Source organism: Hyperoodon ampullatus (assembly GCF_949752795.1).
Source record: "Hyperoodon ampullatus genome assembly, chromosome: 8".
NCBI classification, from domain to species: domain Eukaryota; kingdom Metazoa; phylum Chordata; class Mammalia; order Artiodactyla; family Ziphiidae; genus Hyperoodon; species Hyperoodon ampullatus.
In genome coordinates, this window is record NC_136921.1 from 96,753,571 (window position 1) to 96,775,617 (window position 22,047).

The window sequence follows — 22,047 nt, forward strand, 5'->3', positions numbered from 1 at the left end:
CATTACTATTGTAATAACAATGCAACCACCCCCTTAACATGATTATTTGTTCAATAGAAATTTTGAACATGGTTTCGAAATAAAATTCAAGTTTCTAATTAGCTTTTATCAACTTATACTGCAGCTTCTCAATCCAATACTGTTTTGCTACAAACACTATTTTCACTGCAAACTTTTATCAAAAACTGTAAGGTGCTCTTGATGGGAATTCACTACTTACTAAACACGTAACTCCTGACTCTGCACTTATGGTCTCCAACCCTTAATCATCTCATTTGTAATATGTGTAGGAAGAATTATAAACACTACCTCTTCCCCCAGCATTTGTGTCAGATTTAAATTTAAAACAGTAGAACAGGAATGTAAATGAACTATAGAAATACTCTAGATACTTAGCTATATTATTTCTGTAGTGGTCCAAAGGAAAAATGTGAGAGAGGACTATTGCTTTTACCAAAACAAGCAGGCAATAAAGAGCGTCTACTATGGGTCAATAACATCCAAATGACAACAGAATGAATCACACAAAATGCTGTACACTTAGTGGCAGTCAAGGCACATGTTGGCGGATGGCATGACTGAGAACAGAATTTTGAAACTATATAAATATATAAAATTCAGTGGTACAGCCCTATCTCAGGATAAAATGAGGAGTACACAGGAAATTAAAGATATAAATGAATTGTTACTCTTCTACTTCTCCAGTATCATTTATACAAGGAGAACAAGAAGACAGAGCTGATATTGAAAGGGAGCCTACTGCTGCCCTGAACTGCAGGATGCCACCAGGGTCAGTGGAACCTTGCATCTCATGAGCCTAAATTCTAGATAGGATTTTGTTAAATGGTCTGACATAAACTTAGCTTTCAGGAAGCTGTAAATATGTCTCTCAGAGAAGATTTAATTTCTTTCTCTCACTTTATGTTTTTTGTTCCTTTCTCATTTTCATCATTTTCTGGCTTTCACTTAATTTTGACAAAAACTATAGTCACCAAATCCTAGTGTCCTAAAATTTGTTAAAGAAAAAAAAAACATTGACTCACAAATATTTTCTCCTCAAATGGAAAGGCTTATGGACTCATTTTAGGTCAGAATAAATTTACCAAAAAATATTAAGTTTCTATCTCATGATAGCTCATGACATATAGATCATGATAGCTATAATTTATCAAATGCTTAGACTATTTTGAGCACTGTTAAGTCCTTTCTCTCTATTATCTCATTTTACTCTCATTTCAAACCTATATGGCATTATTATTATTATTATTCTCACTTCAGAGATGAAAAAACAAAAGGTCAATCCAGGACTGAAATTCCAAAATCTTTTACAGAGTATTTTTAGGGAATCAGGCTTTAAAAATTCTGAAGTTTACTGCATTTATTTAGGACTTTTCATCTTTAGCCATAAACCTAAAGGAGTACTTTTGATTAGCAGTCAAATTATTTTTAGAATCTTGGGCTCAGAGTAAAAATGTAGATTTCCAGTAATGCTAGCAGACCAAACATGGCTTATTTTAAGCATTTGTTTATTATTCATTCATCATTTGTCTTTTCATTCAATAAGTATGTATTATCAACGGCTATACTCAGATATCTGATGAAGACAAAGCAATAAAAAGCTGTTTCCCACAATCAATCAAGATTTTGAAAAATAACTCTTAGTTTTAGCCAGTGGCATACCTAGCATACTGGATACCCAGAGTGGATCATTTTTAATACTCCCCTTATATATATGAAAAAATTATTCTCAGAAATAATCATGAAGTGAGACCAATAATTATAATGGCCAGAAAGGAAATGTAGAGAGTAAACATTTTCTCTAGTTGAATTGTGCTGATATGCCCATATACAAATATAAATAATTTTAAAAATATATTATAGATATTACAGAAAAATGAAAAAGATTGATTTTTTAATTATAAAAAACAACAAAAATATATCTACATGGTGTTCTATTAAAGAAATCAATAATATTACAGTTCTTGTTTTGAGACTTCTGCATATTTTTCAACAAAGTTGTCAAAATTGATTGTCTTCACATATTCATCTTCAGTAGACAATATAGCCAGATTTGTCAATCTATCTTTGCTCAGAGTAATTAAAAAGGCACTTTATATTAATTTTACTCTAAAAATGTTTCCTTCACATGAAGCAACAGATATAAAAATATATAGGAAAAGTATTAAAGTTATAGTTTGGCAGAGATTTATGAAATCTCACTTCACAATAAAATGCTGTTCATATCTTTGCTTCTTCAGGATTGAGTCTAATAGCTTTCAAATGCCTCTTTGATCAAAAAATTGCCACTAAAATAACTTCACCAGAAAAGTCTGCATAAATTTGTACTATACTTGGTAAACTTTTCCAAAGTTTATAATTGCTCAGAATTGTTTGTGTCCGATTTAAGTACAGTTTTTGCTTTCTTCAACACATTTTAAACAGTACATTTGAAATAAATGACAGTCCAGTGACCAAAAAACAAAACTTGGCTGACTGCTTACTCTTGAAACAAATGTATGTAACTGAGTCTGCATGTGTTGGGAGTCTACTGAATAACTGGAATTTCCCCCAAAATATCTCCCATGTAGAACACAATGTTTATTAAAGAATAAATAATATATGTATGTATATATAAAATATTGGGTTGGCCAAAAAGTTCATTCGGGTTTTTCATAAAGTTTTATGGAAAAACCTGAATGAACTTTTTGGCCAACCCAATATATATATACACATAGATACATACTATATATACACATGATATATACATGTATATATAATAATGTATATAGATATGTAGATAATTAAAACTCAGTACCATGGCGATTATTTGGGAGTTATACCAATTATTTAGGAGTTAGGAGGAGTTAGGGCTGTTTGTTTAGCGTTGCTGGCACACAGTAATAATAAAAAGCAGACTGAGCTATAGCAGCTTATTATTGTTTTTAAATTCTCTATGGAAAATGTCAGTCACAGTGCCTGCACCTAAGGACAACTGCCTCCCTGCCCCACAAGGCACTGCTACTGGTTTGAGCCAATGGGATTTAGTCAATTAATTTATGTAAAAATAATAATTTTTAAAGTTCTTGTCAATAAAAAAAACAGTGGCTCCCCAATGGTTCCCTCCATATTTTATTCCCCCACACTATTACTCCCAGCTATTTGAGACAGTACAGTATTTAGACTTTGCATGGATTGTGTAGTCTGGCAGATGTGAGTTTGAATTCTGGCTCTGCTACTTCCTAGCTTCCTAGCTGTGTGATTTTAAGCAAGTTAGCTACCCTTCTGAGCTTCACTTTTAATTTTTCAACTTTAAAAAATACTCACTAGCATGACATAACTTACATACATACCAAACAAAAGGCACTTTTACATCTTAGGTACTCATTCAACGTAACTATCATGATTATCCCTTCGCCTTGGCACTGGATCTGCCATCTGCTGCAGACTCCTAAATATTTCAAATATCTTGGGCAGCAATTACTTGTGATAACTGGTGGACTAAATAGAGGGTTTATTTTATTTTCCTAAAATACATTTAAAATTAATTGTGATATCTTTCCTGCTAAAAATCTACTTTCTTATAAACTATTTATATAAATGATCTATACTCATTGCCCCTTCTTTAGCACTACATAGTTTCCTGCTTTCTTCCATTCTTCTAAAGGTCTCACTTAAATGTTACCAACAGAGATCAACTCTATGGCCTTTGCTCATTCTCACAAAGGTGTTCACAAAATTCAGGGGCTGCAAAATCCACTTGAGGCCAATTCACTCACCTTTCAGAGACAAAACTGAAGCTCAGAATGGTGAAGTGATTTGTCTCACTAGCTAGAGGCTGGGCAGAGACACAGATCTGTTCCAAAGCAAGACTTTTAGCTCCATCTTTGTTACTGGTTGGTTGCTGCTCTGTGGCTCTCTGGTGACTTCCTCCATTCCTGTCTAATTCTCCTCTCTCCTCCTAACACTGGCCATGTCTCTTGTTTCCATATGACATCTCCTAATGAATGGTTTCTAAATTTATACTTTCTTTTGTGAAAAAATTCAAAATTGTATAATAAACAATTCAACTAATTTACCATTTTAAAATGCACCCACAGTTTGAAACCATGAATAAACATTTATTAGAGTATAATTTATCTTATATAAGGCCTGATATGACTTGGTATAAGTCTTGATATGACTTGTTCCCAACTATAAAACAAAGATTGGCAATCTAAATATGAATGTGGGAATATCTCTCTAATGAACATATAAAAATTGCAATACAAGTAATACATGGGTATATAATAGAATAATATAACTTGGATCACATGGTCTGTGTCATTATGTGTAAAGCATTTCCATTTCTCAAACTCTGCTTCATGAGACTAGTATAATCACTTTCATTAATAACGTAAAATAATAAAACTTGCAAGATATGTGGACAAACATAGAAAATTTAAAAATTAAATGTATGCCCATCAACTTCTAATTGTCCTCTACATTTATTAATAATTTCTTTGACAGGTTTCCATTAACAGGGCACAGAAGAGAAGCATTGTTCATTCCTTTTATGCCCACCCACACCATGCAAAGTCATCTGCAAAGTGTATACCCCTCAAAGCTGCCTTAGCACCACCACCAGGTTTTCTCTGAAGCTTCATCTGCAGTCATTTAATATGGAATGTGTAAGTCTTTCCCCAAACAGAAAATGCTCCAGTTTTTTTTCTAACTTCTTAGTAAATTATAACATTCATACTGAAAATTACACAAATCATAAGTGTTAGCTTGATGAATTTTTGAAAATTAAATATACCCATACAACCAGAAGCCACATTAAAAAAACAAAAAACAAAAAACAAATGTCACCAAGGCCCAGAATCTTCTCTCATGCTCCCTTCAAGGGACTCCAAAGGTAACCACTTTTTTGACTTTTAATACCTATATTAGTTTTGCCTGTTCCTAAACCTTGAATGGAATCATACAATATGTACTCTTTTGTGTCTGGCTTCTTTTATTCAACAGATCTTTGAGATATTAGCCCATATTATTGCATGTATTTTTGGTTCATTGTTTCTCATGGCTTTATAGTATTCCACACAATGTACTTATGCTTTCTACTGTTGAAGAGCACTTGATGGTATTTTATTTTAGTTTATTACAAATAGTGCTTTTAAGAACATGCTTGTACAGGTCTTTGATGAATATATGTGCTTGTCTTGGGTAAACACCTAGGAGTGAAATTTCTGGGTGTACATATGTTGAGCTTCAGTAGATGCTGCAAACAGTTTTCCAAAGCTGTACTTATTTTCAGTCCCATCAATCATGTATGAGAGTTTTGATTTCTCTAAATCAATGGATTCTCGGTTGGGCATGATTTTATACTACAAGGAATATTTGTTAATGCCTGGAAACCTATTTCTCATCACAACTGGGGGTATATTACTGCCATCATGTGGGTAGGGGCCAGGGATGTTGCTCAACATCCTATAATGCACAAGACAGTCCCTTGCAACAAAGATTTGATCTAGCATTGAGGCTGAGAAACTCCGCTCTAAAGCCTCACTAGCCCTGGGTAAATTTTTGGTTTTCACATTTAACCATTCCAGAAGGCACATCATTGCATTTCCTGAAGATTTTAATTTGCATTATATGACAACTAAATACAGTCATTTTAAAGTTTGAAACTTGGTCCATAAGTGGCAGACCAATTCAGGTTCCCAAGAAAGCTACTTCAAACTCCCACCCTAAATTAAATAGCCCTCTTTATTTATTAAATCTTTTTTTTTTTTTTTTTTTTTTGCGGTACACGGGCCTCTCACTGTTGTGGCCTCTCCCGTTGCAGAGCACGGGCTCCGGACGCACAGGCTCAGCAGCCATGGCTCACGGGCCTAGCCGCTCTGCGGCATGTGGGATCTTCCCGGACCAGGGCACGAACCCGTGTCCCCTGCATCGGCAGGCGGACTCTCAACCACTGTGCCACCAGGGAAGCCCCTATTTATTAAATATTTGACCCTAGAGCATAGGCTCTGGAGTCAGGTGGACCTGGCTTTGATTCCAAATTTTTCTTAAGAAAGCTATTTAACCTCACTGAACTTCAGTTTCTTTATCTGTAGTATCAGGGTATTAATGCCCACATTCTAGTGTTACTCTTACTATTAGATACAATAGGTAGGTAAAATCCCTGGTTCACAGTAGATGCTCAATAGGGATTATTACCTTGGGCTAGAAGCATAAGAGATGCAAAGAAATTAGACTAGAAAGAACACTGGATTGAGAGTTAAGACTTGTGTTCTAGTCCTGATTCTGACCTGACTCTGTAGTTGTGAGAACTTGGCCAAAACATTTAATGTCTTAAAGTTTTTGTTTATTCATCTGTGAAATAAGAGAGTTGCACTAGACATAAGGTTTTTTCAACCTGATCATTTTATAATTCTATAAACATGACAAAGCCTCAGTGATCAATAAGTTTATACTAAGGGAAGATAGGATATGCACTAAATAATAAATTATTATACCAATTTCTTACAAATATGCTCAGAAATACAGAGCTATGAGAAAAAAAAAGTGTTACTATCATTAAAGCACAAAAGAAGAGAAGCTTATTTTTGCTGGAAAAATCAGGGAACACTTCATGAAGACAGTAGCATTTGAATTAGGACTTGAAGCATGGACTTGAAGAGGACAGAGAGTAAATTCAGACAGGAGATGGAGGAGAGGCACTGAAGTAGAGGAAGCAGAGTGGACATAAGCTCAAGAAGGGAAGTATAATACAGTCCTAGGGGACAATGAGTCATCCAAAATGATTGTAGCACGGGATTTGTGAAAGGAGGAAGGAGATGAGGTAAACGAACAGTAGGTATAAAGTGTTTGGAATGCCAGAAGAGTCAATATGTCACTTAGTTGAAAATGAAGGGTCATTGAAAATTATGGAAGAAGGTAGTGACATAACCATGACAAAGCTCTAAAGACTAATCTGATAACTCTAGAAACAAGGAACTGTGAAAGGAAGGGGTGGAGATTAGAAGGTCGATTTGGAAAATATAACATTTTAGATGAGGGGGAAAAGGTTTTGAAGTAAAAAGTCACAAAGAGGAGAGAAATGTGTAATTTTCTAAGGACATAACTGAAAGAACTTGATATTTGTTTTGTTATGGAAGATAAGAAGTAGGGAGGCAACAAAAATAACTGAGATTTCAAGTCTAAATGGCAAGAGAGAAACATTTTATGCTTTCCTTAATAGCTGTCAACAAAGTAGCTGGGCTTAGGCTGTTCGTCTAAGCAATATTTCTCAAACAACAGTTTACTGGAGACTTTAATAGCTTTGTAGATATTTAACACAAAGATTTCCACTATCAATTTAAGAAACACTAAATATCATATCATCCTCTTAAATATTTACATTTTACATAAACATAATAGAGTTCTAGGAAATAGTGTAGCAATGTGTGTGCGTGTACATGTGTGTAAAACCACTAACTCTCATGGGCACTAATGTTGCAAGATACAAGCACACATATGCTCCTGAACTTACTCTTATAGAATAAGTATGTGTTATAATAAATCTCTTTGTGACAGATTAGTATCAGGTATCAGGAGGTCATTCAGGTGAAACATGTCTGAGATGGGAAGATATTGTCACTCTGGATAGAGCTGAGATCTACAAATGTAGATTTAGGAATCACCTAACAGAGAAGATAATTGAGATTATGAAAGGAGATAGTTTTGCAAGAGACTGGAGAAAGTAATGAGAGGATGTGGAAGCAACAGGCAGCCTACATTTTAAAAACTAATGAATGGAAGAAAGAGAGATTGAACAGTAACTTGACGGAGTAGAAAACCTAAGGGAAAATTATTTTAGAATGAGCTCTTCAAGTTACTCAATAAGTTATGGAGATGTGGCCTAAACATTCTAGTCTAAGACAAGTCTTAAACATGGAATTCCAGATCCTTCCCTTGGCATCTGAATCTTTAAGGGAAAATTCAGAACTAATACTCCACCTGGAAGTCCTAAGGCCACTGTCTCCTCAGAGTTAAACTCAAAGCTCTAAGGTGGCCTTAAATGTTCTAATGTTTACACTCGGAGGTAGAACACCTCAGGATAACACACTAATAGGCATACCCATTAGTTTTCTGAGTAATGCTAGGCATTCTGGGGTCTGGCAGCAGAGGAGGAGGAAAGAAAAGATCAGAGAGTGGGAAGGAGCAACAATCATATTTTTATCTAGACATTTATGAGAGAAACAAGTTAAAAATTTAGATGTAAGCTAGAGTCCTTCACCAGCGCAGCATTGACATAGACTCCATTAAATGGGGCTAAATTCCCAACTGCGCTAATAAGAGAGAGGAAAACAATGTGTCGGTAGGTAAGAAGAAGGATTAAGCAGAACAAATTATCCTGATGATATACATCGATGAAAATTATTCAACTTTAACAATTCAACTTCCACATGAGTTTGTCTAAAAGCTGGTATACAGAATTAATAAGAATTTTTATATAAAGTTTAGGTAAATGGTTATTTAGTAAAAACAGCTGTTTAAAATGTAGTCAGAAAGTGTTTTCCATTGTTTAAATAAGCAAATATCAAGAAATAATGAATCTACTCTAGAAATGGAATGTATTTTAAACAAATTGTGTCTTTACCACCCTGTACCACAAAACCAAATATCTTTTTTTTTAATTTTATAAATATTTGATTCTTAAGACAGAGAAAATAGCCTTATAAGTGCACTGTATTGTTTGCCTAATAGAATGTGGGATTTATTTTCCCTCTAAAAAATAGATTCTTAGTATAATATTTTAGAAAAACTACCACAATAAAGAAAAATACTTTTAAATAACAAAACATGGGAGTTTTATGGCACTCAAGAATGACCTTAAATACATTAAAATAAAACACCATCAAAACAGTAAATTTCAAGCATTTTAAGTATTAGGATATTTACCGAAAGTAAAGCCTGAAAAAAAAAGATTAATAAGGTGGCAACTGTCAAATTATATTTTAATCATTTCTATTAATGAATTCATAATGAAGTCACAGTGAAAGTTAGTTCTAGTCTTACACAATCTAGAAGCCACATCCTTCAGTATCTGCAAGGGTCTTTCCGCTACCTTGGAAAATGCAGTTTATATTATGGTAGAAACAAATCTCTTCTGTTTAGAAACACTTTCAAAGTAACTGCCTGAACTTTACCTTTCTATTCCCTCCTCTTTCTTTACTTCTTCTAGAGACAGTATTTTATATCCTAAAATTCCTAGTAAGGGCCTCATATGTGACATGTCAAACTTATGTTTGTAAAGTCCTCACAGTAAATCATATGGCTCAGAGAACACACAGTAATTTACTTTTGCTTGTTTTTTTTCCCCTTGCTTCACCTCCAGAAAAGAAAATGTTCATGTATATCATGTGTATTAAATAATTCTGAGTAGCTAAAATTTTTTTAAATGATTCAGGTGACTTCATTGGCAAGTGAGAATGTGTTATACCTCAAGGAATAATTGTATAGCTGCCCTGACATACACATTAAGGTCTCCTAACAGTATTTGTTAGGAAGGTGCAATCTGTAATAGAAGCCACACTTAACTGCTTGTTCTTAATGTCAGTACTCTTCAATGTTTCTTCCTCTGACTTGCTGTGACCCCTTGAGCCTCAATTTCTTTCTTCACCTATGAAATAGGGATCTATATAGTTTTCATTCTATTTCATAAGGATGTCATGTGAATAGATAGTATAACAGATGTAAAAATAATTTTTAAAACCCTTGATATGGGATTCTACACAAGCATAAGCCATCATTATTCAAAATGGAGTTATTTGTAGATTGAACAGACTACACTTCACTAAGCATGAATTTAAGGGCAATGCTTTTTTTAAAAAAAGCAAAAGAGTTGGGTAAAATGCTGCCAAACTTGTGCGTACAGTGCTACCTGGGTGTGATAATCCACACATAGCTCCCATCTGTTATTTCTTAATTTGCCCTCAGCTGTTTCAATAATGTGACTTTGTTCATCACTTCTCAATCTTTTCAAAATATTTCTTTTCCTTTTTTTAAACTCACACCATCACAGTTATGTAATAGAACATTAACTATTCTCTCAACTATGCAACATTTTTTTGCCTAAGCTTCTCTAAGAGTAGACAAAAAATGTTAACTATGGAGAAATTTCTTGGGGTCAGACTATATTCTAGGTAACATAAGAAAAGGAATAATTAAAGGATGAAAGCAAGACTACCTGAAAACAAAATGAATTTCAGAAAAATAAAGGAGACATTTTCTGAAAAAATTTAGGGGGACAAAAATGTGTACTTTGAAACATTAATTTCTGGAGATATTAATAAGCATTATATAGAAATAGAATATGATTTGGAAAATACTGGAGTAAACAATTTTATTTTACTGCACAAATTCTAATATTCCTTGTAAATCTCTAAGAGGAGAATGAGTATGACAGGCAGTATTTTCCAAACGTATTTGATGTTTTGTTCAGAGTATCTCAGGGGGATAGTGCCCTATGATGAAAAAGCATTTCGGAAATACCAAGCTCAGGAGTTTGGTTCATCAGGTTTGTCGGTTTTAACAACAGACCAGATGGGTGACAGCACATATTTACAAAATAAATGCAGTATGGCCCTTGACTCGCTAGCCCTAACCAAACTTTCAGCTACACATCAGAAGCTCAGCCCTATGCTGGCCATTCAGGAATTCTCCCTATTGGCAAAACTCTCCCAAACACTTCATGAACTTTTAAATTCCCATGTCTTTGCTTATGCCATGCCATCTTTTTGATGTCCTTTCTTTCTGCTACTTGCCTGTCAAAAGCCTATGCACCCTTCAATGTTCATCCTCAACTGTTCCTCCCTCTTCTGTCATTGTCTTTCATGTGTGCTTCTCTTTAAGGCGGTAGTTCTCAAACTTGGCTATACATTAGAAATACCTAGAGAGTTTTAAAAAAATACTGATTCCTGAGTCTCATCCAGCAATTTTGATATAATAGGTCTGAGATACAACCCTGGTATTGGGATTTTCAATTCCCCAGTGATTGTAAGACAGCCCATGCTGAGAAAAATTGCTCTGGAGTCCGTGGTAATTTGTCTCTATACTTTATAGACCTACATCCTAAAAAAGGGTTTAAGATTTTTTAGAGGAGAAACTTAGGCATCTTCATATGCACAGATCCCCTGTACGCATAGACATTTTTGAATGAAAAAAGAAAGTACTGTATGATCTCACCTATATGTGGAATCTAAAACAAAACAAAAAACAAGCTCATAGATACAGAGCACAGACTGGTGGTTGCCAGAGGTGGGAGAGTAAGGGGAGGTGATATACTGCTTCACATAGAATATATTTTACCTGTTTATTAACAAAATTCATTTCACCTGAAAAAAATTATTGGGTTTACATTTCCAATGTTGATGCTAATTTTATTAAAAGGTTTTCCAAACTACTCTGCTTTTCCATTCTTGTTTTATGTAAATTATATCATTAAGGAAAGTGGCTCCCAATCTAGCTGTCAATCAGCATAGAATGGGGAGCATGAAGAAATAATCAAAGCTTTCTACTCCCAGACCTACTGAAGCAGAATCCCTGAGGTTAATTTCAGAAGTTTGTTTTGTTTTGTTTTAGTTTGGTGTAGTTTAGTTTAGTTTAGTTCAGTTTAGTTCTGTAAGCTGCAATTCTAATGTCAGTAGCAAACATTCATTTTGTGAATCAATGATTTAAAAGAGAAATTTTATAATTTGTGCTTTTATGAAAACATTTACTCATTATGGTAGTGTTTGGGAGGGTTCAGTAATAGAAAACAATATCATAAATCTATCCCATAAAAATAAATCATTTTTAAAAGATAATAATCATAAATCCCTAGAGAATACACATTATGGATGAGATGACTATTATTCAAATGCATAAGAAAGTATTATTTTATTTTACTATTTACAAGGCCTTCTTTCCATGTCTTAGTTTTAATGGAATTGGAATCGAATTGCCCAAAATTATATACTTAACTATATTCAGCTTTTATTAAAATAACTAATTTTCTCAAGTCTGTTAGCATGACACTTGGTAGAAATCAATTCTCCAAGAGGAGTTAGGAAAGTATAGGTCATTATGTGTGTAATAGCTCATGTTTTAGGCAATTAGGGGAAACTTTTTTAACTTTAACCTTTTTTAACTTTTTAAACCAGGAATCTCAGGCATGCTATAACCCTGGAGTCTGGTAAGGCACATTTGACCCATCAGTCACCAAAGGGTCAACTAGACTTCACTATTCTGTTAATATATATTTTTTCCTTTTCTCCCTGGTCACTCAGATAACTTTAACAGCATGAAAGAAAAATTCAAATTATTGCTGTATCTTCAATGGCTGAATGAACTATGGCTGGACTAAAGGAAAGAAGAATCAGAAAGAGCATAAGAGCTTTTGGAGAGCATTAATTGTATTAATTAATGTGTTTCCTTTTATTAATGCCCTCCCCCACTAATTCTGGGCTTGGTCTTGTAACTTTCTGATTTTTCCAGTGAGAAGTAGCAACTTGACTCAATCAGAGACTTGAAAAAGTGTGAGTTTATCCTTCTTTTCATGAATTCCTGTTATTACCGTGAGAACATGTCCAGTCTAACCTGCTGGAGGGATAAGAGGTACACATGGAGGAAACCCAAGTTGTATAACCAAGGTCCTCCTAGACAAGCCAGCTCACAGCAAACCCACCATCTGGCCACAGATGCATGAGAAAGCTTCACTGAGATCAACTGACTTTGGCACAGATCACAGAACCACTCAGCTAATCTATAGACTCATATCATTTTAAGTCACTATGCTTTAGGGAAATTTAAAAACAGTGATAGCTGACACAATTGTCTTCAGTGTTTGAAAGGCTGTCCTGTGAAAGAGAACATTTGGATCCTTCTTGTGCCAGTTCTACTAAGAGAGAAAAAGTTGTATTGATAGGAAGACAGATTTCCATTTGAGAAAGTACTTTCTAACAAGTCAGAGTTGTTCAAAGATATCAGCATTGAATTCCCTGATTCTAGGATAATTCAAGTTGGGGCTAAAATGAATGCATTTTATTCATTCAACAATTATATATTTCTTCATCTATTCCTTTAATGCTACAAAATTATATACAGATTATCAGTATAAGTATGTTGTGGAGTATATTGGTTTTCTCATTCTTTAACTGGTATTAGAAACAAGAGCCAAGTACCCACTCCTCTAGTAATCCTCTTGGATGCAGCTGCCAGAATTTTCATCCAAGATTTATTGGCCATCATTCACCCTGAAAATGGAGAGATGACCACTATGTGGACCTAAGGAAACAAATTATTCATTCTATCATTCATTCGTTTTAAGGGTCACCAGCTAACAGGCTCCAGTTGGATTTTGTTCAGTCTATCAGTGTTTTTAAAAATGTGAAACCAAATGTTTTGTGTTTTCCATCTATCACAGTTCCCAGCACTTCCTATTTCAAACATTTACAGTACTGACCTGGTCCCTTTAGGTATTTAAGTTTAAAGACTAGGTATTTAAGTTTAAAGACTTGGTAAGTTCTTACTTATAACTCACATTCTACAAAAAGTTATAGGAAATACAGAGATTCAATATGGATTCCAGCCTTAGGAATCCTACAGTATTGGAGGAGAGATGATCCCCTTAAGTAATTATAATAGACTGGAGTGAAACGTGCAGTAAAAGAGATGCAGATAAAATGACATGGGATCGCAGAATTAGAAACAATTGGATGCAGCTGGACTGAGAAGCCAATGCTTAATTAGTGGGCACAGAAATTACAGTCTGTTTTTCTATTAGTTGTTTCTCAAAGACACCACCACTGGAATGGTTATAAGCATTTGAAATCTTCCTTACAGATCTCCAACAGACAGGTGGTCCATATTATCACATCCCTAATTTCATCCAAATTTTCATTTAATGATACAATTTAAAAGTGACTTGACCTACTACAATTTTCTTTTCCTTCTTTAATTAGGACTCAAAAAAACGCCACATTTGTATGTTAAAGATACAACCCTACTGTTCTTCATTACCACAGGTCTTCAAACAATTTGTTCCAAGCTCTTTGATCCTTAAAAATGTCAAATTAAATATTAATATTTTTAAAATCTGAAGCGATGATTTTCATAATAAAAGCCCATGACTTTCAATGCCTAAAAACAATTTGTTAATGAGTATATAATTAACAATTAAATATCTGTTTTGATTTAATAAACAGTTCTAAAAATAACATGCTAAGATCCTAAAAGCTAGAGTCACCAAAACACCAAAAATGGACACAAATTTGACTCAGAATTTACAGTTCTCCATAACAAAAAATATGACTCTAATGGAGCAGGCTTGGGATGTTACAAAGAAAACTCCGGAAGCTTTATCATCTGTTCCTTCAAATGCACTGTGACTTGCCCCCTACACTTCCAGCAGCTCCAATTCAGGAAACGTTGGATTTTCCTCAATTAGAGATCAGGTCCAAGTGGCCTTAATCAAATACATAAACAAACTGAAGCTTTCCCATGAGAACTATCAAAATTATGTCATGTTGAGTCACAGAACCAAAGAGACTAGGTTTATAAATACTGCAGACTTCTTCAACCTTATTCTCTATAAACCTACAGGTCATCTTTAACCTTACTATTATTTTTTCATTGCTATTATTATTATTTTTCACTGCTTTTTACCTATAACTATAGGTAACAGGCTGATTATTCCAAATATAAAATTTTCCAGATGGTATAAAGCCGTAAAATTATCTCCACTAGATCATTTTACCTGCATAATCTTGATTTTCCTCATTTCAAACATTTCAGATGTTTGAAAAGCAGTTTCTAGATCATACTGATGTCCTAGATGAATGCAAACAGCACCAAGCACCTCGAGCTTAGAAAAAAAAATTTGCATAGCTCCTGAGTGAGAGATGCTTTCCCATGTTTTAATCTATTCCTTTTTCCTGGATCCATACCCAAAATTATTAATTATGAATTGAATACTTCCTCATGAAGTTGCCCTGAAGAATATATGCTTGTACCTTGTCTAAAAATATGCTAAGATTTTGATGAATAGTAGCTCTTGGTATTGTTACCACCTACTGCTGTTGCTGCCACTAGTGATGATAAGTTTATTGGACATAATTGAAATTTTTGTAAATTGTGGGTGAAATAGTATCAGAAGGACTGAATTACTCTCTTCCTGACTTTAAAATATATGACAAATTACAGTTTATCTATTTGTGATGACCATTTAAAAATTAGAGCTGGGCTTCTCTGGTGGCGCAGTGGTTGAGAGTCCGCCTGCCGATGCAGGGGACACGGTCTCGTGCCCCGGTCCGGGAAGATCCCACATGCCGCGGAGCGGCTAGGCCCGTGAGCCATGGCCGCTGAGCCTGCGCGTCCGGAGCCTGTGCTCCGCAACGGGAGAGGCCACAAGAGTGAGAGGCCCACGTACCGAAAAAAAAAAAAAAAAAAAAAAAAAAATAGAGCTACTTTTATCACAACTCGGGGAAAAAAAGGCACCACAATGTCTGATAGTTTTTTCCTTGATAAACATTTCCTGTCTTACATTCAAATGTATTTGTTGTTTTACCCTGATCTTCGTAATTTATTTTAAAGATCAATTGTGTCTATTCCTTCCCTATAAGTCATACGACGACCTTTGACCAGCAGCAACAACATCTTGACCTAGACAACTAAAAGATTAATTTATAATGAATATGTCTGTTATAAAATATATTTGTTCTTCTATTAATTAGCATTGTGTCTGATAATGTCATAGACTTTAAATTCATATTACTATGTCTATTTTCCAGAAGTTTTTTTTTAAACATCTTTATTGGAGTAAACTTGCTTTACAATGGTGTCTGCTTTATAACAAAGTGAATCAGTTACACATATACATATATCCCCATATCTCTTCCCTCTTGCGTCTCCCTCCCTCCCACCTCCAGAAGTATTTTTCACTTTCATAGCAAGTGGAAATAACTTAAATATTAATTATTTTGTTCTATAAATCAATTAATTGTCACTTACATAAAAATTATCGTTTAAAAAAAACCTGAAACTAAATTTCCAGTATATAACTATGTAGCCATTGCAAGTCAATTCATTTTCCTTTTTCTCTCTTTTTTAAATCAATGAATTCACAATCTCTTAGAAACAAAAACTGGCAAAATATTTTTATAAATATAGAGTTATATCTTGCATTTGATTTACACAGAGCTTTTTCTTATGAGGAAATATATTTCATAAAAGAAAAGGTATTTAATATACCATACTACTTCAACAGTTCACACTTTTTTTTCCATGTAATTACTTTTCACATTGATGACTTTATACTAAATACATTTCTCTCTAAAGTACACATTTTTTTGTGAGAAGGTGTTAAAAAGAGACAAAGCACAGAATGTCATAAATACTTAAATATTTATGAGACAAAAATACCAATGTCCTATAATGTTTTACAATTTCTTTAAATTTTGAAGTGATTTTGTATTTTATATTATTTGTTCACATTTTCTATTGTTCCCAAAACACTGAAGGAAATGGGTCTGAAACATGGAATGATTAACACCTAGAAAACTACTGTAAATCGGCAAAGCAGTCAGGTGCTCCACCTTATTACTGTCTAAAAATCAGTAATATTACTGATTCCTTATTACTGTCTAAAAATCAGAAATGTGGTGTCATCCCTGCATATTAGCAACTTTTGATCTAGCTTGGACACTGACGTTAATACACTGAGCATAAAGTGGGACTAAATAAAAATGATTACACTCCAAAAGGTATATGATTTTAAATAGGTAACAGATATTTTATGCTATTTCTCTATAAAGAATAGATCACAACCTAGAAATTAGAATTCAGTCCCAGCAATAGGGTACTAACCATCCCCAGTAGGTCCACAAACAAACAAAATTAGGATCGCTTTTCTTTTACTAGGCATCTCACTGCTTTCTACAACTTCATGTGAAGAGAATATGCCTGCCAAAAATACTCTCAGAATTCCTCTGCTAACAGACACTTGTAAAAATAAAACTTTGAAAAGACATAAAGAGAAGAAACAGCATGTTCTAAATGCTATGATGAACCCAACATGATTTTCATTGGTCTTGGGCCCTGGCAGCCATTCGACTTGCACTTTACTGTCTCAGCTCCTGGATGCACAGACCCGTTCTCAATTCTAGGGCTGATGAAGAACTATTTGTATGATTTCATTTGTAGCTTTTTAGTGCTACTTCTAATGAAAAGTCACCCCAAAAATAACTTATCCACTTTTGAATTCTGAAAGAGGTTCAAAAGGTTGTTGGTTCTAAAAAACACTAAAGGCTTAACATGTAAGAAGAGTTTCAATTTATTTTTTAATTCCTTTTTCTATCTACTTTCAGAAAGAATTTGAAGCAACAAACAGAAAAAGAAAAGATGCACATACAATAGAATTTGATAAAATAAAATATCAAATCAAGTGGGAGGAGATAATTACAACAAAAACCCAGACTTAAACACTAAACACTTCATGGCAGTGAAATTCAGATAAGAAGTATTTTCACTGATGCAATTTTTTTAGGAGAAACAGATTTTTCATGTATCAAAGTCTAAGACTGATTCATCCCCTGGGAATATAGAAAGTTCACTAAGCAATATGAGTATGCAATAAGATGGAAGTGTCTTCAGCAATTGTTTTACTGAAGTTACATAAAGGTACTTCATCTGAAATGTGCTGTAAATTGATGAATCTTTTTATATAAAGAGACTATGATTACTAGACATAAAACTCTGTGGTAATACAGAAAAAGAAGTTTTTAAAGGTCTAAAGAATGTGTGTATCTGAGGGCTCTCATATTGTGTTGATTCATATCTTGGATTTTATTTTATTTTATTTTATTTATTTATTTTTTTTTGCGGTACGCGGGCCTGTCACTGTTGTGGCCTCTCCCATTGTGGAGCACAGGCTCCGGACGCGCAGGCTCAGCGGCCATGGCTCACGGGCCCAGCCGCTCCGCAGCATGTGGGATCCTCCCAGACCGGGGCACGAACCTGCGTCCCCTGCATCGGCAGGCGGACTCTCAACCACTGCACCACCAGGGAAGCCCCATATCTTGGATTTTAAAGATCTATGCAATTTTATTTTCTAAGTGCTGAGGAACAAACTCAGTGTTGTTGATGGAAAACACATTAATACATGTTTTGTAACAGTGTTTCCTTCCTGGAAAATTACACTATAAAGCCTAAAGTGTTTCTCTTGAGTAAAGGGAGAACCATCTCTTCTTGGTACAAGTCTGAGCTGCAAGAACATCTGCAAGCAGAACCACAAAATATGTCTGAGATGCATCATTTATATATGCTCAGGGCTGAATAGTCTCATTGATCCCAAAGTAACATGTGAAATGCATGAAAGAGATCATATATACTCCCGCCTCAGCCATAAGGGGAACTCTGCCTTTGTTCCTTGCTTCACAGATCTGACATGAAAATTATATCTAAAATTTCCATGATAGACTTTTAAAACATAGATTTAATAACCTAACTATGTGAAATGATTTGGGAATCAGCACTGTAGGAGACACATTCTTAGAGACAGTTTCTTAGTAGCATGTAAGATTCCTCCCAGCCTTCCCAACAGCATACCAGCCATGGAATTTCAATATTCATCATCTCCTCTAAAAACCTCTCAACTAATATTTTACACCTGATGGATGGCTTTTACTATCTGAAATTTAGGGAGATCATGTTGATGAAAAATTGATATTAATTCAGTCTCAAAAATTAAATTTAAAAAATCTTGCTCTTATCTTTCTCAATTCACTTAGTACCAGATTAGTCTGAAATCTGTCTTTTCCATTATAATTTCCCAAGATGTTGTTATCTCTTTTTTGGCACCCATGATCGGCCTGTGCCATGGTTACTTAGATATATACTAGATGATCTGCCTTGTGAGGGTAGGTAAGGTTTGTTTTTTGTTATCATGTCTGGCCTCCCCAGTGCCATATCCCAGATTATGGACATGTCTAGTCAACCAGAGAATGTCAGGTGAATTGAATTAAAGCTGTGGTTTCAACTCCAGAAGAAAGTAGCATGTATATAGAAATTTGAATGGTGTCAATATGTCAGATGTTCCTAAAATAAATTCTGGGCTGATCTCTCTTAAAGACTAAAATTTTAAATGAATTATTTATAATAAGCAAAGATACTTCACAAAATTTCTGTTAAACTTGTAAACTAGCACATATGAAACATTCTAGCACAGATTTGCTTACCATGTGGATTGAGAAACAGTGTGCAAAGCCCTTAGGAAGTGGGGTGCACACAAGTACATACTGAGAAGGAAAGGTCTGGTACATGGGTCTCCGACCAGAAAGGGCAGGCCTAGAAAGATGTCTCAGTGTGAAAAGCTGGATAGCCCAGGAAGAGCCCAAGAGGACAAGGGAGCTGCGAAAGGAGGCTGACAAAGAAAATGAAGTGAGACATGGGATATGGGCCAAAGATGCCAAAGCCAAGCTTAAACCACTTCCCAACTTGCCCAAAAGCACAACTAGCTATTAGAAAGCCCATTACTAAAGAACAGCCTAAAACTTTCTCTGAGGAATTACATCTAGTCATTTGGATCTTTTAAGATACTCTCCACCTCCCTTTTCCCTCATCACAATCACATCCTGATTAAAGCAAAGTCAGCTGTCAACATGCCAGTTGACCAATCAGTCCCACCCCACATCTAGCCTTCACCTGTTTTCAGTCAGGGACACATTTCAACACTTACTTGAAATAATTGCCTGGGTGAAAGTATGTCCTCTTTGGTAGCTGTGTTTTCTCTTCTAGGTCATCAGGATCATGAAGCAATCATTTGAATTTACCAAATTTTATTCTAATTATCTGGACAAAGAGCCCCACTTTCCACAAAGGATCTGCTCTTTATATGAAAAATAACAGAAGCACAGTCGAATTGCAATTCCCCTGCGAGTGGCACCTTAGCATATAATTTATCAGGAGGAGACAAGGATTTGGCATAAACCAATGAAAGATCACCTGCCACAAATCGCAACAGCTCCACAATGGAGTAATACACTAAAGTTGATGGCTAAGTGGATCTGATTTTATCCAACATAACCTTGCCCTCCTGAACTTCTGAAGGTGCCCTCCTCAAGTGATGCTTCAGTGCGGTTGAGTTTGGAATTATCTGTGCATCTCTCATACGTCTTTGAAGTCACACATGCACTTGAGAGAAAATAGAAGTGAATTATGTAGGGACTGGAAGAACTTTTCCAGTTCCTGCCATAAGAAATATGGCAGGCGAATACACATTTTGGGGGGAGTCATTTTGGATTTTTGGTTAAATTTACAAATGCATATTTAAGTAGACACATTATATGAAATCCATAATATAGATTTTAAAATATTTATCTTCAAAAGGTTTTAAAACAGATTTAGCCTAACATTTTGTTTTAAACATTGCAAGAGTATATTATTTGCTACCAATAATATTGTTATAATGCTTAATCAATACATAAAATGGAAACATTTTATATAACTATACTCCTTGAGGCCCACTCTTATTCATTATTTAACAAACACGGAATGTCAGGAATTCCACCCATAAACTTTTATCATCCTGTTGTTAATTCAAGATCAACAACCAGTGGCTGCAAATTGATTTTAACATTTAGTATTGTTAACATGTAGTATCTTTGCTATATTTAAGATATTATCTGGTGGGAAACACAAATTTGTTATATAATTAACTTTTTTTAATTGTCTGTTTTAAGAGGCAGAATTGTTTGTGTTCATTTTCTAGCTACTTTTAAATTCTTTATTTCCAATTCTGGATTCTAAAGCACATAACAGGTAACTAAAGAATCAAGAGTTATAGAGTCAATGAAGAAATTGCTGCTCTCTTAGAAAAAGAGTGTCTCTCCCCTCAAAATAAAACCTTAGCCCAATCCATTATACTAGATCTACATTCTGCCTGGCCCAAGATTCCACCCCAATGTAAAATATCTCCTATTGCCCTACTGTTTCTTTAACTGCTATACAGATACTCCTGAACTAGCTGTAAGATGTACACACTCTAGTATAATAGCCATCAAGTCCAAATTTGTCTCCCCATATAGTACTTCAAAAAAGTGTAGCATTCACAGCACTGAAATACTACTTCTGAGCAAAATCAGTTGAAAGAACCAAGCACAACATTTCCCATTTACAGGGCTATGGAACCACTAGAAACAGGGAGGGATTGCATAATGTTTCAGAAGTTTTTCCAGTGATATGTCATTCATGTGCATAAAAAGCTAATGCAATGCATTTCTAAAATACACTTTGAAGAGTTAATAAAAGCTTGGGCATAGGGTTTCAGAAAATAGAAAATAAAAGGACTCCTTCAGTATGCATGAAGTTAACTTTAGGCACACTCTTTATTGCTTTGCTGTAGCTTAGTGCCAGAATTCCCAAGTTAAGTATGAAAAAGAGAAATTACTTTTCCTGATAGCCCTGGAGCCACCTAGGATGTAGCATGACTTACCTAAAGATGGGTCTTTGGAGATGTTTCCTCCTGATTGTGACATGGTCATCCATTTAAAGGTGAAAGTTTAACTTGTTCCTGGAAACCACTCCAGAAATCCAGGGAGAGAATGTGGAAGCTTATCCTGATCTATTGTGCTGCAAGGAGCCCAGAAGGAAAAAGTAGTTTTCTCTTTCTCTTTTTGGGTGCTCGAGAAAACTTCCCTGCTCTCTGCCAGCTGAGCAGTGTGTCCATAGAGGCCACATAAGACAGGCACGTTGGGGCACTCCCCCACAGAGCAGGGTGTGCAAAAACACCGAGTCACGTTGACATGGACAAGAGAAGTACACAGGACCCTCAGAAACAGAACAAAACAAACAGAAACCTTCCTACCCCCGTGGCACCCAGGTAGGAGCTCCCTAGGTTATTGCAGCCATGAGAGCACTCCTTCCACATGCTGGTCAAGCTCGGAAAAGCTAAGTCCCTCCCTGTCTTTAAAACAGCCCGTTCTGAGGCTCAACTTTTTCTTCAAAATAAAAGTTGTACAGCTGGTTCAGCAGTCCCATGTGAGTACC

The 22,047-nt window shown here is 35.1% G+C and overlaps 1 protein-coding gene across 2 annotated transcripts in view; it reads right to left on the reverse strand.

The window, feature by feature from the left end:
* Nucleotides 1-22,047, reverse strand: part of PDE1A (phosphodiesterase 1A) — a gene marked incomplete at both ends in the record, with an annotated part of 341,142 nt that overhangs the window by 239,015 nt on the left and 80,080 nt on the right. The window contains one exon of one of the 2 annotated variants that reach the window (XM_079710187.1): nt 21,494-21,546. The exons of the other annotated variant lie outside the window; for it this stretch is intronic. Within the exon in view, the coding sequence (XP_079566313.1) occupies nt 21,494-21,546 (53 nt within the window). Of the gene's footprint in view, nt 1-21,493; nt 21,547-22,047 lie in introns of those variants that run through there. 2 annotated transcript variants of the gene reach the window in all.